Source organism: Rhinolophus ferrumequinum, chromosome 25, assembly GCF_004115265.2.
Source record: "Rhinolophus ferrumequinum isolate MPI-CBG mRhiFer1 chromosome 25, mRhiFer1_v1.p, whole genome shotgun sequence".
NCBI classification, from domain to species: domain Eukaryota; kingdom Metazoa; phylum Chordata; class Mammalia; order Chiroptera; family Rhinolophidae; genus Rhinolophus; species Rhinolophus ferrumequinum.
The window spans coordinates 36,690,824-36,704,948 of record NC_046308.1 but is presented as its reverse complement, the minus strand read 5'-3'; the positions used below and the strand labels follow the sequence as shown (position 1 = coordinate 36,704,948).

General features: G+C 51.0%; 1 protein-coding gene across 32 annotated transcripts in view; it reads left to right on the top strand.

The window, feature by feature from the left end:
• The window catches only part of GRAMD1B (GRAM domain containing 1B), a 240,304-nt gene that overhangs the window by 198,514 nt on the left and 27,665 nt on the right, over positions 1-14,125 (top strand). For 30 of the 32 annotated variants that reach the window (XR_004422118.1, XM_033098291.1, XM_033098283.1 and 27 more), the window contains 3 exons: positions 1,878-1,898; positions 12,882-12,966; positions 13,531-13,634. Coding sequence is in view for 31 of the 32 variants with exons in the window: in XM_033098291.1 (XP_032954182.1) it covers positions 1,878-1,898; positions 12,882-12,966; positions 13,531-13,634 (210 nt within the window). In the remaining variant the exon portion in view is untranslated. Of the gene's footprint in view, positions 1-1,877; positions 1,899-8,994; positions 9,849-12,881; positions 12,967-13,530; positions 13,635-14,125 lie in introns of those variants that run through there. The other 2 variants (XM_033098310.1, XM_033098289.1) reach the window with 2 other exon arrangements.

The following is a 14,125-nucleotide window of genomic DNA, read 5'->3' as shown; positions in this document are numbered from 1 at the left end:
TAGTGAAGGATCTTGGGTCTCCCCACCCAGCCGAAGTTCTTGTTCTGCCCATCCTCCTAGGGTCTTACATGAAAGTCAGGACAATGTGGGAGGAACTAGGGGGTGACCGACAGAGAGTGTTGTCAGCTGTGAAGCAGATGTCTGGCTTTGGTTTGATGAAATGCAGGCAAACTGTGGGGCATTCGAGGCTGCCAGCTCCCAAAACATGCCTTTCCACACTGGGAAATGGATTTTAATGAATATCTGCACAGCCTCATGCCCTGTGATCTCAGAGTCCGGGCCCAGGAATTAAATGTCCCAATGCCAGAATTCTTAGAGGCTAATTTTCAGTTCCAGGTCCAGGATTCCCATGTGGCAGTAGCTCCGTCAATGATGAAATAGTTGGTTTTGCATGTTTGTATTTGGCCCCTTTACCTACTAAGACCTGTGGGTTGGAGGAGGAGACGAGGCCATGGTGGGAGTATGGGCCATGGTGACAGCCTTTGTTGGGGAATGACCTTGGAGAGCATATCTTGCAGAGGGCAATTGAGGACCTGCCTTGCCGTCTGCCCTTCTGGCCAGTGAGATCAAGGTGAAACAAAACCAGTCAGAGTTAGCACCATCCATGCATGCTCCCCGCTGCTTACATGTTTCCCCTTTGGAATGAAGGCTGATGGTCTCTACAGAGCTGTTCTGGTGGGATGGGAGAGCTGGCGAGGGGGAGATCACATGACCATGCTTTCCTCACGACAGACTCACTCCCCGCCCTCCACCCCACCAGACAGTGCGCAGCAGGTATCCTGAGAAAGTGGCTGCCCTCTCCGTCCCTTAGGAGTCAGGGCCCCTTAACACCAGGCAGAGGGGATAAAGGTTATTAATTGTGCCCAGGGCCCACACCTCTGTGTAGTTAATTTTTTGACCTGCTGGCAGGGTTTTCCTCTCCTCGGTGATTCTCTACCTGAATTACACCCTTGGCAATCTTTTTAAAATTGGAAATATTCCAACTCCGATCTAAACCTATTGGACCAGCACCTCAAGGGATGAGGCCGAAGGAAGTGTGTGCGTGTATGTGTGTGTCATTCCTCTCTGCCTGTCTGCCAAGCAGGATGTGCATAAAGGAATCCAGGCCATCGAGGTCAGAGGTAGACAAGGCACCATCTTAGTCATCCCCCTTCTGTCCCTAAAAAGCTCTCATTAACCATGACGATGAGTAGTAACCTTTGCCCAGGGCTGGGGATGGAGAACACTTGAATTCTGAAGCTGGGGCGGAGTCTGCTTTTGTTGGTATTGATTTATGGCACCATTAGCAATTCTATGCTTTAACTTTCCTCCCAGTGGAGAACCCCCAACCCTTCCCCTGCTAGTGTCACTGAAGTGATCAGTCAGTTGTTGAGCAGGAAGAGGAACTGACTCCTGTATTCACTGAGAACACAGTGGAAGAAGTTTCTAAGCAGTCCCTTTTCTCCATTTACACCAAAGCGTCCCATCCTGCCTTCTGCAGAGGAGCGGACTTGGAGCAGAAGGCTCCAAGGGTTGGTCTCCATCTGTCCTTTGCTTCTGGTCACAGGGGCCTTTGGGGACCGGGCCTTGGATGCCTGCCATGCATCCCTTCCCCCATCATAAGAACCTTGTGATGGGACTCCGACCCCCTCCCGTTCAGCGCTACCTGCCTGCCACCCCCCGCGGCAGAGCTGCCAGCATGGGCTGCTCCCCGGGCCTTCCTTCTGGAGCTGTCTTGAGAAAGGACGGCCCCTCCCAAATGGCCACATGGGAAGCATTCAGCTGCATTTGGGTTCCTCTCCCTTCCCACCCTTTGCTGTCTGTGTAACCTTATCCTGGCCATGCCCACCGTCTCTTCCCTGACTAATTTTACCTTCTCTTTTATTTTGTCCTTTCAGAAAAGCCAGAGCTGGTATAATGTAAGTATCCCTGTTTCTCTTCTTGTTGGTATGTGGAACTGGAGGGGCGTGGACATGGATGTGGTTGGGAAATGAAGCATGGAGTGCAGTCGGGCTGCCTGTGGTCTGAAGCAAATTGAGGAGCCTCAAAGGGGGCACTTTTCCCCTGACCTGCCCCATTCCCCGTCAAAAATCAGATACAGAGGTGATCTTCTGTAACAGAACAGGATTGCTGATGAGGGTCGGATTCAGGGAGACCAAGGAGAGTCGGCACACCTTTTCCTTCCCTAGACTCCTGGGCAAGGCTTCTCCAGACTTATTGAAGGTGACCAGTAGGGAAGGTGTCCCAAGACCAGACAGAATTCTGGGCCTGAACTGAGGGCCGCAATTTCCTTCCCATAACCAAGACATTTTGGGGGAAATTAAGCCAGAAAACTTACCCTCAATAGTATGGAGATGTCCCGGGTAATGGAATTTGCCTTACCACCCCACCCCTCCCCAGGTATACCTCAATAGCCCCAAAGGCATGCCCCTTCTAGAAGATATCCGCTATGCTTGGGTCTGTGGTGAAGGTGTAGCCTGGGGTTGTCCAAGGGGGCAGTTCAGCCCGTCGCTCCATACCCAGGAAGTACAAAACACATTGTGGAGCAGGCAGTCCCTACAAAAGCCACATCCTCTTGGTCACATAGACTGGGCTGCAGGATTTTGAACTTTTCCCATGAGGAGCAGCTGGCTGAAGTCTCTCGCCTGGCCCTTGTCAGATTGTGCTTGCCCTCTGGGACTGCACAATAGAGGGGCTGGCAGTTTGTGACCATCATCTGGCCCTCAGGTCATTGTCTATTTTTCTCTGAGCCTGCTGTTCCCGCACTTGATCCTGACTGATCACATGGATGCCAGCGTCCCCCAGTCTCTAATCCCAGGCTCTACTGCAGCAAGTTACATGGGCATGGCGAAGGTGTGGGACAAGATGATTTGGCTGTGGATGACAGAGTGGAGGACACTCTGGGGAAGGGAAAGATGGGGGAGGGGATAAGGAAGAGCCTTGGGTTTTTTTGTTTTGTTTTGTTTTAAATTTTATTGGGGAACATTGTGGAACAGTGTGTTTCTTCAGGGCCCATCAGCTCCAAGTCATCGTCCTTCAATCTAGCTGTGGAGGGCGCAGCTTAGCTCCAAGTCCAGTCACCGTTTTCAGTCTTGGTTGCAGGGGACGCAGCCCACCATCCCATGCAGGAATTGAACCTGCAACCGCCCCTCTGGAAGCTCAGTCGCCACTCGTTGCCTTCAATCTAGTTGTGGAGGGCGCAGCTCACTGGCCCATGTGGGAATCGAACCAGCAACCCTGTTGTTTAGAGCTTGTGCTCTAACCAACTGAGCCATCCGCCTAGCCCAAGGCTTGAGTTTAATGGAGGGATTTGGGCCAGAATCATTTGTGTGTGCGGGGGGGCATGGGGGAATGTTTGCCCACATAGCTCAGTGATTCCCCAAATCAAACACATGTCACTGAGGTCATAGGCTTCTGACCTGCTGCTCAGCAGGCCTGCCTGTCCCTAGGCAGGCTCCGTAGGCTGACTGATCTGCCGGGATTAGCCCCACCTGGCACAAACAGGGCAGGGCTCGGTGGGCTGCTGACGGGAGGGGGGTTGAGGGCTGAGGTGGCCTGCACTGGGGAGAAGGCAGACTCCACACCTTCATTCCCAGCCCTCCCGCTTGACCTACCTGGCCTGTGGCCCACCTGCTGCTTCGAGCTCACATCCTGGAAGGAGAGGAAACTCCTTCTGTGTGGGAGGAGAGGTAGGGGGAGAGGGGGTGCTCTCTGAGGAGCTGTGTGGGGACTCCAGCATCCTGCGTCTAATGAAACCTTCCACCTTTCTGAGCCATATTGCAAAATGAGTGCCCCCAAAGCGGAACTGGAAACAGGAGGCTGCAGAGCTGTGGACAATGGAAACATCCCAAGTGGGACTTACAAGTCTCCACCTTGTTGCCAGGCTCCACCCTCTCCTCTCTTCCCTGTTCTTTCCATCAGGCTTTTCTGTTTCACCGCACTTCTCTGTTTCTTGACCCCACCCTCTCCAACCCCCCCATTGCCCCCACCTCAGTTTCCTTTTCTCCACCCCTGTTTTACCCCTCCTTTCCCTGATTTCAAGTCTCCTGGCTGGCTCTCTCTTTTTGTCTGCTTCTCGTAGGTTTTACTTTCTCTCTTCTGTCTTTCTGCCATCCTTTCACCTCTGATTTCTTCTCCCTCAGCCCCACACATAAGAGCTGGTGTCTGAGCACTCTTCCTCCCAATGTCTACCTGAGTGGAGGGATGGCTAGAAATAGATCCTGCCTCTTGGCTGGAAGGTCCAGCTGCCTTGTGGGGGCCCAAAAGTCAGGGGTTTCAATGTCAGATAAGCGAGAGATCGAGGAGCCCAGCATGGCCAAAGACTTGCTTCCTGTCTGGTTCCACCTGCAGCTGGAGACATGATGAGGCAGTCGGCCCTCACTGACTGCAAGTCTCCTTATAAAATCGTCCTCCATAATACTCTTTTCCCAGGCCTTTGCTGCCTCTTACCCTCTGTTAGTCCTAGTTGTCTCCTTTCACTCTCCACCCCTCACTCTGAATGAATTGCAGAAGCATTATTGACTCCCTACCCAGCACAAATCATTAACTCACAGAGGCCAAGTGTACAGGGGACTTTGTTGAGCAGCATTTAGTGATTCCCTCCTGACCTCCATTCTCTTGGACTCATGCTGTCACACTGGGGGTCCTTCCAGAAACTAAGTGGTGCCAGATGTCCTGTGACCCATCTATAAATGTTTTCCTGCTGCTCCCTCTTCCTGTGTTCCCCCATTTAAGGTTACCAGGTGGACGAGGCTCCTTGTGTCTGCCCTCCACGGCCTGGTGCTGCCCTTTTCCTGGTTCTGTGGATGGTCTAACTCGAGTTGGGACCGGGAGCAGAACAGAACAACGTGGTGGAAGGAAATAGAAATGACAGGTAGACATTGGGGAGAAGAGGCAGACGCTAAGCAAAGGGTGAGAAGCTGAGAAGTGACAGGGAACCTCCAGCCGGCCTGAGCTACAGATATGAGGAGCTGTGTCTAGTTTATCTTTCCATGTCTTCTTCATGTGTTTTCACGTCCAGAGGATGATCAGCAGCTGCCATAGTGGGCGTAGCCTGGAGAGGCCTGCTTCAAGTAACATTGGGATCCCCCTCCTTCAATTAAAAGCCTGCTCTCTTCCTGAAGCTGAGACCAGTGCCCTGGCTCTGGGGTTTTCTGATTCAGGGTGTGTGTTCCCCACAGCAAGCGTCACCCCCATATATGCCCACTCTGATGGTACCAGTGTGCTTTTCCATGGGCACGGGCCTAAGCATGGCTGTTCCCCTAGGCATGATTGCCCCGGTTTGATCAGGAAGCTCTGACCTGGATGTTTTCCTGAGCTACCTGGATCAGTGCACATGAGCATGAGGTGCTCCTGCTCAGGCAGTGCAGTGTGTATGTGTCTATGCTCTTGTGTGCAAAGTTCTCAGGAAACTTCAGTTCAACTCCCCCCCGATCCACAGAAGTGCCCTCCTATGGTCCTTTCCTGGTTTTTCAGGAGGCCCTTGCTCGCTCCTGTGGCTTTGATCTGGTTCTCTATCTTCCCTTAGTCTGCTGTTTTCCCTTTGTCAGTTCCCTACAACTGCCCTGGTTTCCTCCCAGGCCCCATTACATCCAGTCTCCTCCTCACTGCCTCTGTGTTGCCTGAGTTGGTTGGACTCTGGCCTCTGGGAAGGATACCCCATCTCCCCTTCTCAGCACTGCTGACAGCCCCCTTTATAATCTCTCCTGACACTGTAGTGCTGTAGGTGTTCTACTGCCTGAGGCCCCATCATTGCCCTGGAAGTTCTTCCAGTAGGTAAAGGCTGCAATCCCCAGACCTAGAGACAGTTAGAAATGCCCTGGCCAGATTCGAGACCGTGAGAGTCAGTGCACGGTTGCTGAGCATTGTGAGAACGTCTCAGGCCCGTTAGAATAGCCTGGGTCTGGTCGGAAGCCACTCAGCACCTCCCTGCCCACTCCCCAGCCACCTTCTTCACCTGTCTGTGTACATTTTACATTTACCTATTTAGCCATGATGACAAACCACCTTGGTCTAAAGAGCGGATCTCATGAGGGGAAATGGCTGGACCCCAGGGACACATGGAAAGGCTGAGGCGTGAAAGCTTCTGGTCTCTAGCCAGAGATATTCAGGTCAAGGCAAGATTTGAAGGCCTTGCTGTCTACAACTGTCATGAGTCCCTCCCAGGACTGATTACACCTAATCTCCTCACTGGACCATCCTAATTTTATTCGTCAAGGCTCCTAGCTTGGGAAGCACAGTCTTAACAGACATGAGATGGAGGGATAAGCAGGAACAGAGCTTTAGCTTCAGTGGGGGGCCAAGGGCAGAGTTGGAGGCAGAGAGGTGCAGTCTGCCCCTGAATATGGCCCCTGCAAGGCTCATTGGGCTTGCATCTTGGAGGAAGCAAACAGTCGCAGTGGTCCTCCTAGCGCCTCAGGTGGGCAGGGGTACTGTCCCCATCTGCCTCACCTCTCTCCTGAAGGTCAGTCAGCTCCATGGCAACCTGGGGAAAGAGCTTTTCTGAAATCAGAGGCTAGGCACCCAGATCCTACCAGCTGCCTGAGACTTAGCACCCCAGTTGTGCGATGCCTTTGGTTAGGGATGCTGGCTTTTTGGTGAGGAGGAAGGGACAGTGCCCATCCTGTAGAATGACCAAGCAGGTCTTGCAGGCATAAGATTGAGAGCAAGAGAACAAAGCTTTCTAGGAATGACATTCACATATTTGGGGGATAGTGAAGTGGGAGTGCTGAAAGGGGAACTGCAGTGACAACCTTGGTGGCCTGCTGTTATTTTCCAGGGACTGAGTCTGTTTCCTCTACCTCCATTCATCTCCCCTCTGTTATTTAGCCATTATATTGAAGGGTCTTTCGGACCCCTGCTCCCCCACAGCCACCCTTAACTTTCTGCAGTGTGGTCCTATCTCCAGAGGAAACCCACTCCCACCCAGTCCTCTTTCTACCTTTTTGTATTATACCCGCGCCTGCCTTATCTCTCTTTTCTTTGCTCAGTCACTTCCCCCTGTGTCCACTGTCCCTTTGTCCCACATCTGGCTCCTCTCTACCCGGATTTGATTTGAGGGCCTTTGGTTTCTTCCTAGGGGGGGCCAATACTCCACCAAAATCCATCTGTTTTTCTCCTGGGCTCCTCCTCACTTTCCCTCCCCCACTCCTGTACCCAAGGCGGGGCGGGGGGGTACCACTTGGTCCCAGCTCCCAGTATTTGCCATAGAGTTAATGTTTAGCCCAGGGCCACTTCCCTCTCCTCAGGCTTGGAGTCACTAGGCCTCGCCCTGCCCAGCTATGTGAAGGGATGTAGGAGACAAAGGCTGACACATTGAGACTCATTCTCAGGGGTTAGACTCTCTGCGTGTGTCCAGCACCTGCCTCACCCCATTGCAACCCAAAGAGTCATCTTCGCCTTTGGCCCACAGCAATACTCAGATGCTTCTGGGGAATTCCTGTAAGGATCAACCCTGTGGGCCTAAATCTTGGGGTCTGGAGTGGCCCGGGACTGAGGCATCTGATCACCCCAGACATTTTCCATTGAATCTCCTGTGACACAGCTGAGGACAGGGCTTACACACACAGGGCAAAGAGAAGCTGAGCTGCATGATTTGGAAAGTGTTGGCCGGCACTGGGCACTGAGAAGCCATGCGTGTACAATTGGGGATCTATGTGGGCGTGTACTCATAAGATGTTGTGGAAACAGGAACGGTTTCAGAGGTATATAGGAAATACATTCATTTGGTGAATAGTTTTTAGCATCTGATATTTGAAACATCATACTGAGTGCTGTAGAAAATATAAATCTGTTTGAGAGGTAGATCCTTCCTGACAGTACTGTGGTGGAGTCCTTATCCTGCACAGTGTAATTATGTGCGTGGAGGGCTGTGTGCAGGGTGTGAACATGAGTGTGGGGTACAGAAGTCTGGGGAAGGAGTCAGACGTTTCCTCTATTTGCTCCCATACTGTTTAATCGGGAGACCCCAGGTTCCTCTTCATCAGAATCTTTGGGTATGAGAGTCAAGAATCTACGTTTTCACTGCATTTATTAGGGCCTTTTTAAGCAACACTAAAGCCTGAGTGCTGCTGCATCAAATTGCTGAGACTTCTGGGACAAAAACACCATTCATCATCATGTGCAGGCTCGAGACCCTCCTGACAAGGTGGGCATAGCTAGAGAGAGTGAGGGAGAGACCTTGTTTGTTTCAAAGGTCTTACTTTTCCTGGGAATCCAAGTCTTCCCAACCCCAGTGTTGTCTGATTTCTGCCCCCAGCTTCTTTGTCTGGAGCCCCTTTTGCCCCCATTGGCCTGACTCCTATTCCTCTCTCAGAGATCTCAGCTTGCCTGCATTGGGCTGTCTCCTTTTGACCTGGGGCCAAGTTCTCTACTTTTAGCATTGCTACTTGGTCTGAGCAGCTGCCTGGGGATCCTCTTGGCTTTGATTCCCCTCCTGCTAGTGTTGGAGGCAGGGCAGAGCCCCTGGGAAGGAAGGAGATGCCTTAGACAGCCCCCGGAGCTGCCGACCTCAAGTTCTCCAGGCAATCTGCCCAACTTCTCCTATCAGCATGTCTGCAATGAGATGCGTTAAACTTTCAAATCTCCTATTGCTGCTGACATAGGGAAGTGGGTAGACGGATGGGTCAGCAAGGGGAGAGTGTGTCTGCAAGAAGTCCCTGGTTGTTTGAGTCTCACATTTCAGATTTCATCATAAGAGCAGTGCCCCTGGCACCTTCTTGTCTCCCCTCACCCCCACTTGGCGCCTGGGCCAGCTGCTTTCCATTGCAGGAAACATGTGCTGGGAGGCCAGGCAGGCCAGGGGTTACTGGAGGGCGTTGGCCATTACCATCACCAGATCCTGTACTTGAAGCATGTGTAGGGCTCTGGCCCTGCCCGCCCACCCGCCCTGCCTCCCTCCCTCCTGCCACCAGAGACTCTAACAAAGAAGTTGTTTGCTGGTCAGCCAAGAGGAGTATGTCTGGGAGGAAAGGGGTGTGTGTAGGGGTGGGGATGAGAGCGGGCCCTGTTGCCGCAGCCATTGGTGGCTGCTCTGCCTGGGTGAGGTCAGTGAGTCACAGCAACCAGTGTCCGCTAAGAGTAGAGATTGCACATTGAACAGACTGCCTGATGGGACAGGCCAGACAGAGCTGGAGAGCTGGGCGTTAGTTCTCTCCTTGGAGTTTCAGAACAACCATGAGCCACTCTGCTGTGTGTGAGTAACTGGTGGGGTAGACCTCTGACCCTGGCTGCGGGGTCGTCCTCTCCCTGCGCCGTTTGCCTGTCCACCAGCGGCCTGACGTTCAGAGTCCTTAGCTCGCCCTGTGCACCTGCTGTATCATCTGTCTCCTCCCGCCTCAGCTGGCATCTTGGAGTGGCTGTCCACACTGACCAGGAGAAGGGGATTCACCACATCCCTCTGAATCACCCTTAGCTGGGAGACCAGCTACACCGTGGGAGACGAATAGGGTGAAGTAGAACCCGGCCATGGGAGACTGGCCAGACGGCCTGTCCCAAGAACCATGCTGACCACACCCTCCCATTTGCGGAGTTTTGTGCTGGGAACAGAGCTCTAGGAGAGAAAAGGAGGCCAGTCAGGGTTACATAGACTGTCTGCCAAGAAGCCAGAGGTCCCCCATCTGCATTCAGACCAGGCAAGCCTGCCTGTTTTCATCCTGTGGGGAGAGTAGGGAATCAGAGCTCAGGCAGCTGGGCTCCATTGAGAAGTGGAACCTTGGAGAGCAATGGAATCTTTGACAGAATCTGGGGTCCTGTGGAGCCTGCTGCTGGAGCACGACAGCCAGCCTTTGCAGTGGTACCTGAAGAAAGTTATGGAGGTACCTGCTGGTACGGAACTCTGTTGCTGGCATGAATCTGAAGAAATCCCAGCCGTGAGTGTGTAACCTCATTTCTCTGTGCTTGTGTGACAGTTCTGTTGCACCTTTGTCATTCCCCACTTGGACCTGCTACCTGAGGGCCCCAGATTTGACAGTCCTTAAACCAAAATTCTTTGGCCATTTTAAGTTAAAATAGGTGAGCCTCATCTTTGGAGGAGATTGTTTTCGGAGCATGGGTGGAGAGGGAGAGGATCATGTGTCAAGAGGGTGTACAGTGGCAGGCTGATCTCATGTGTCTGTACTTCAGGAGGCGAAGGCTGGTCTGCATGCACACTGACAGCCTGGTGGAATCAGGGTGTTTATTTGCAAGCCAGGGTTAAGGAGTCCCTACCTCTAGGGACTAGAGGTCAGGACTAGATTTTCCCTCCTTTTCCCCACAGCTTTATTACAAGGAGAGGAGAGATTCAGCGATTATGGCCAGACTCCCTGCTCCTCCACTTCTGTAAATGTCTGAGTTCTCATCAGAGATGAGAGAAGCAAGGGTGAGAGCAGTATGGAAAGAACCTCAGAAATAGGAGGGCTGCCAAGCTTCAGGCAATTGGATTCCTGATGTCCAGTTTCACCTAAAGGGGGTCTGGGGCCCCCTGGTAGGCTCATCCTCAGGCTGATATTGGAACTGTGGTAAAATACCTATAACATAAAATTTACCATCCTAAGTATTTCTAAGTATACCCTTCAATAGCGGTAAGTACATTTACACCGTTGTGCAACCAATTTCCAGAATTTTTTCATCTTATAAAACCAAAACTTTATTCCCCTCCTCCACCAAAAAAAAAAGACCTGCCTGTGGACCCAGAAGGCTAATGGGGGGCCCAAAGTAGGTGAACTTCTCATCCCCCAAGAGTGTGATCTGCTGGGGCGTCTGTTGTTCCCCTCTTGGCTCAAGGACCCAGAGGCCAGATAAAGTGATGACTCAGACCAGGAGCTCTGAGTCCGATTGCCTTGGTTCGCAATCCACTCTCCACTTAGTAACCATATTCCTTGGGCAAGTTGCTTCACCTCTTCTTCATAGTGCCTCAACTTCCTCATGTGTAAAAGGGGATAACAAAAACAACCCTGTGGTCAAATGAAATTCTGTGTGTGAAGGGCCTATGACAGTACTCGGTGCATGGTAATAACTCACTCATTCCGTGTGAGCTTAATTGTAGCTCTAGAAGGTCAGTTAGATATAGTTCAGACATCCTGATGGTCAAGCACAGGTTTTCAGTGTGCGACTCTGTTCTGCAAGGCCAGCAAGCCATTTAGATTGGATATCTCAGTATCAGTTTGAAAATAACACATGGGCCAGAGGCCTGTTGTATTCTGCGGTCTTTTCTAGCCATAGAAGTCACAGGATGGGATGGCTTCCAGATATTCACTCCCAGTGGCCCTGATACTTGGTTCAAACTTATGGCAGGTGATTTTTGAAGTTTGGAATTCTCCAACAAGGCATTGCTCTGGGGAAGGTAGCAGGGTGTCCACTATTGCAAGTGCAACTCAGTTTGTAAGTAAGCCAAAACCAAAGTTTCAAATTCACTCTAGATAAAGTAGTTGAAAGCACTGTCTTCCCTTTCTCTGGAAAACCTCCCTGAACTGCAATCATGCCATTTTCTAACTTCCTGAAGTACTTCCTGTAGCACAAGAGCCATCGGGCCACTTAGGTAGTCAGTGCGTGTTGTGAATGTGTTCGGGCCACAGCCTCCGCTTTCTTGTGGGCCATTCAGCTTTACAGAAAGACAAGAAATGAACAATCCAAAGCTCATTCCGTTGTTGCAACAGCTGTAGACCAGTGGGTCCCTAGGGGAGTGGGTGAGAAACTGTAAGTGGCTAAGATCCATCTGTCACCATTACCAGGACAGTCTGTCTGCATGTGTGTACTCCTGGCATAAGTACGTAGGTCAACGAATCGCCTGGGTGCAGTGCAGATGTCTGTTGCAGTATGTGGCTCTTCCTGCATGTTCTACACATGTCTTTATGTATCATCCTTGGGTGCCTTTCGTCTACAGGGTACATTACTTTCTTTTCTTGTAATTTTAAGAGTGTGAGCTTGGAAACAGCAGGATTTCTCTATATTCAACTGGCTCATGGTATTTCCAAGGAGGATTTGCTAAGGCAGTTTATGGGTGTGAGTCTGCACTGAGGCACCCCCAAAACTAGGTGGGCACAGGTGCATCTGGAGGCACAGGTGGTGGTAAGAGGTGAGCACAGGACCAGGGATCGAGAGATCTGCCATGGAGCAGCTGGGGACCCTTGGGAAGGGGAGTTCTCTCTGGCCTTAGTTTCCTTATTGGTAACATAAAGATTGGATTGGATAATTTTGTAAAGGATGGTAAGGGAATGAGGTTGGGTGCCTCTGATTGCTAGTTATACTTTTAAATTCCCTACTTGTGTGCTTATTCTACTACTAGCTTTCTGTATGTGGGGGGGGGGGGGGTGCGGGATTGTTGTTGTTTAGTACAGCCTTTGTAAAAGTGCAATTTCCCCCTAGTTTTATTGAGATATAATTGATATATAACATTGTACTAGTCTTAGGATTATTTTTCCAATCATGAATTTCATACACAGGAAGTGCTTACTGTATTAGTCATGAAAACTTCTGAGAGGTGTGCTGGGCACCATCATATTCTGGGTCCTGCTGGGAACCTGGGGGTCACCTCCCTTGGTCCCCTGCTTCTCTGGCAAGGTGGTGCTTCCTGCTAGCAGAAGGCAGAATAGCAGTAGCTGACATGGTGGGTCCCAGGAAGCTTCCTGGAGGTGTCCCCACTTCCTTTCTCTTCTTAGGATGTAATGTGGGCCCTGCTTAGTAGTATGTTTGACTTTTTCTCATTGACTGACATTGGATACAAAGTCTTTCACAGTATCAGATTCTCTCCACAGTGTTTTCTCTTGCCAAAGCCCCCTTTGCCTTCCCTGACCTGCCAGGGTCTATGGGATAACAGAGCGTCATCACTGCCTTTTAGACATGCATGCACATGCTTCTCCTGCACCTTCCTTCCCAACCCCACAGAACCTGGGAACTTCTCACTAACCTTGGCCATTGTGATGCAGGTGTTAAGCCCCACTTACAAGCAGAGAAATGAAGACTTCAGAAAGCTCTTTAAGCAACTTCCAGACACGGAGCGCCTCATTGTTGGTGAGCTGGGTGACCTGGGCGTGGGAGGCCAGGAAGGAGGTTTGGGAGTCCTAGGGTAGCATTCAGGCTGCTTCTGTCTAGAGGTTCCCCAAGTAAGAAAGTCTGTCTGGGAACAGGGAGACAGACTGTCCCAAGCACTGACCCCAGTGGTTGGGGCTCAGGGCTGAGCACTACGTGTGTGGTGGCCTCAAGAGAGAACCCAACCTGGGAGGAGTCACTGCCACTCTTATCTCTGCAGATGGTCCAGCAGTGAAGGGATGCGGCAATTGTGGGCCGCAGAGAGCAGTTAGATGATTTTATTGGCCTTTTCTACCTCTAACTTTCTTGCTCCCCTCTGCTGCCTCAGCCATTCCTCTGCCTCTGGGTATTAACGTATTTTACTCCTTCATATTCCTGAGCATGAGATGCTTGGGACTCCCATGGCTACTAGTTCAAATATACCCAGTTGGTGGTAGGCAGTTGGGCTCCCCTAATGCTGGTGGGAGGGATGGCATGCCTAATTTGTAGTGGTTTGCAGAAAATGCTTCATGTGGCTGAGGTCCTTTGTCCTCCATCCTACCACAGATTATTCATGTGCACTCCAAAGAGACATTCTTCTTCAGGGCCGACTCTACCTCTCTGAAAATTGGATCTGCTTCTACAGCAACATCTTCCGCTGGGAAACTCTGGTAAAGACCTGGGGCTTACTCCCTAGGGTTTTCCCTTTGGCTGTAGCTTAGCAAGCTGCCCCTAGTTTCTTCCCTTTGTTGACTTTATATCTACCCAAGTCCTTGCATAATTAACAAAAACACACGCCTGAGTCTTGAAGGCTAGATCTCGTCTACCAGGTCCTCCCCTCCCACCTTCTTGGGTGTTGAACAAAGTGTTGAGAAGTAAATATTTGGCAGGAGTCACCACAGAAGGCAGAATAGTAGAGTAAAAAGGGCATTGGACTTGGGACACAGAAGAACTGGCTTCTACACTTTTGCAAGTACAACATTCTGCGTTCTCAAACTAATTAGCTATGTGATTTTAAGCTAGTCCTTTATTCTTCCTTTGCCTCTGTTTCATCTTACAAAATAAAGTGGGAAAAGATAGATGGTGACTTTTATGGTCCCATCCAGTGATACTATTCTGTGTTTCTGTAAGTGGCACAGTGGTGGGACCTCGACACATTTAT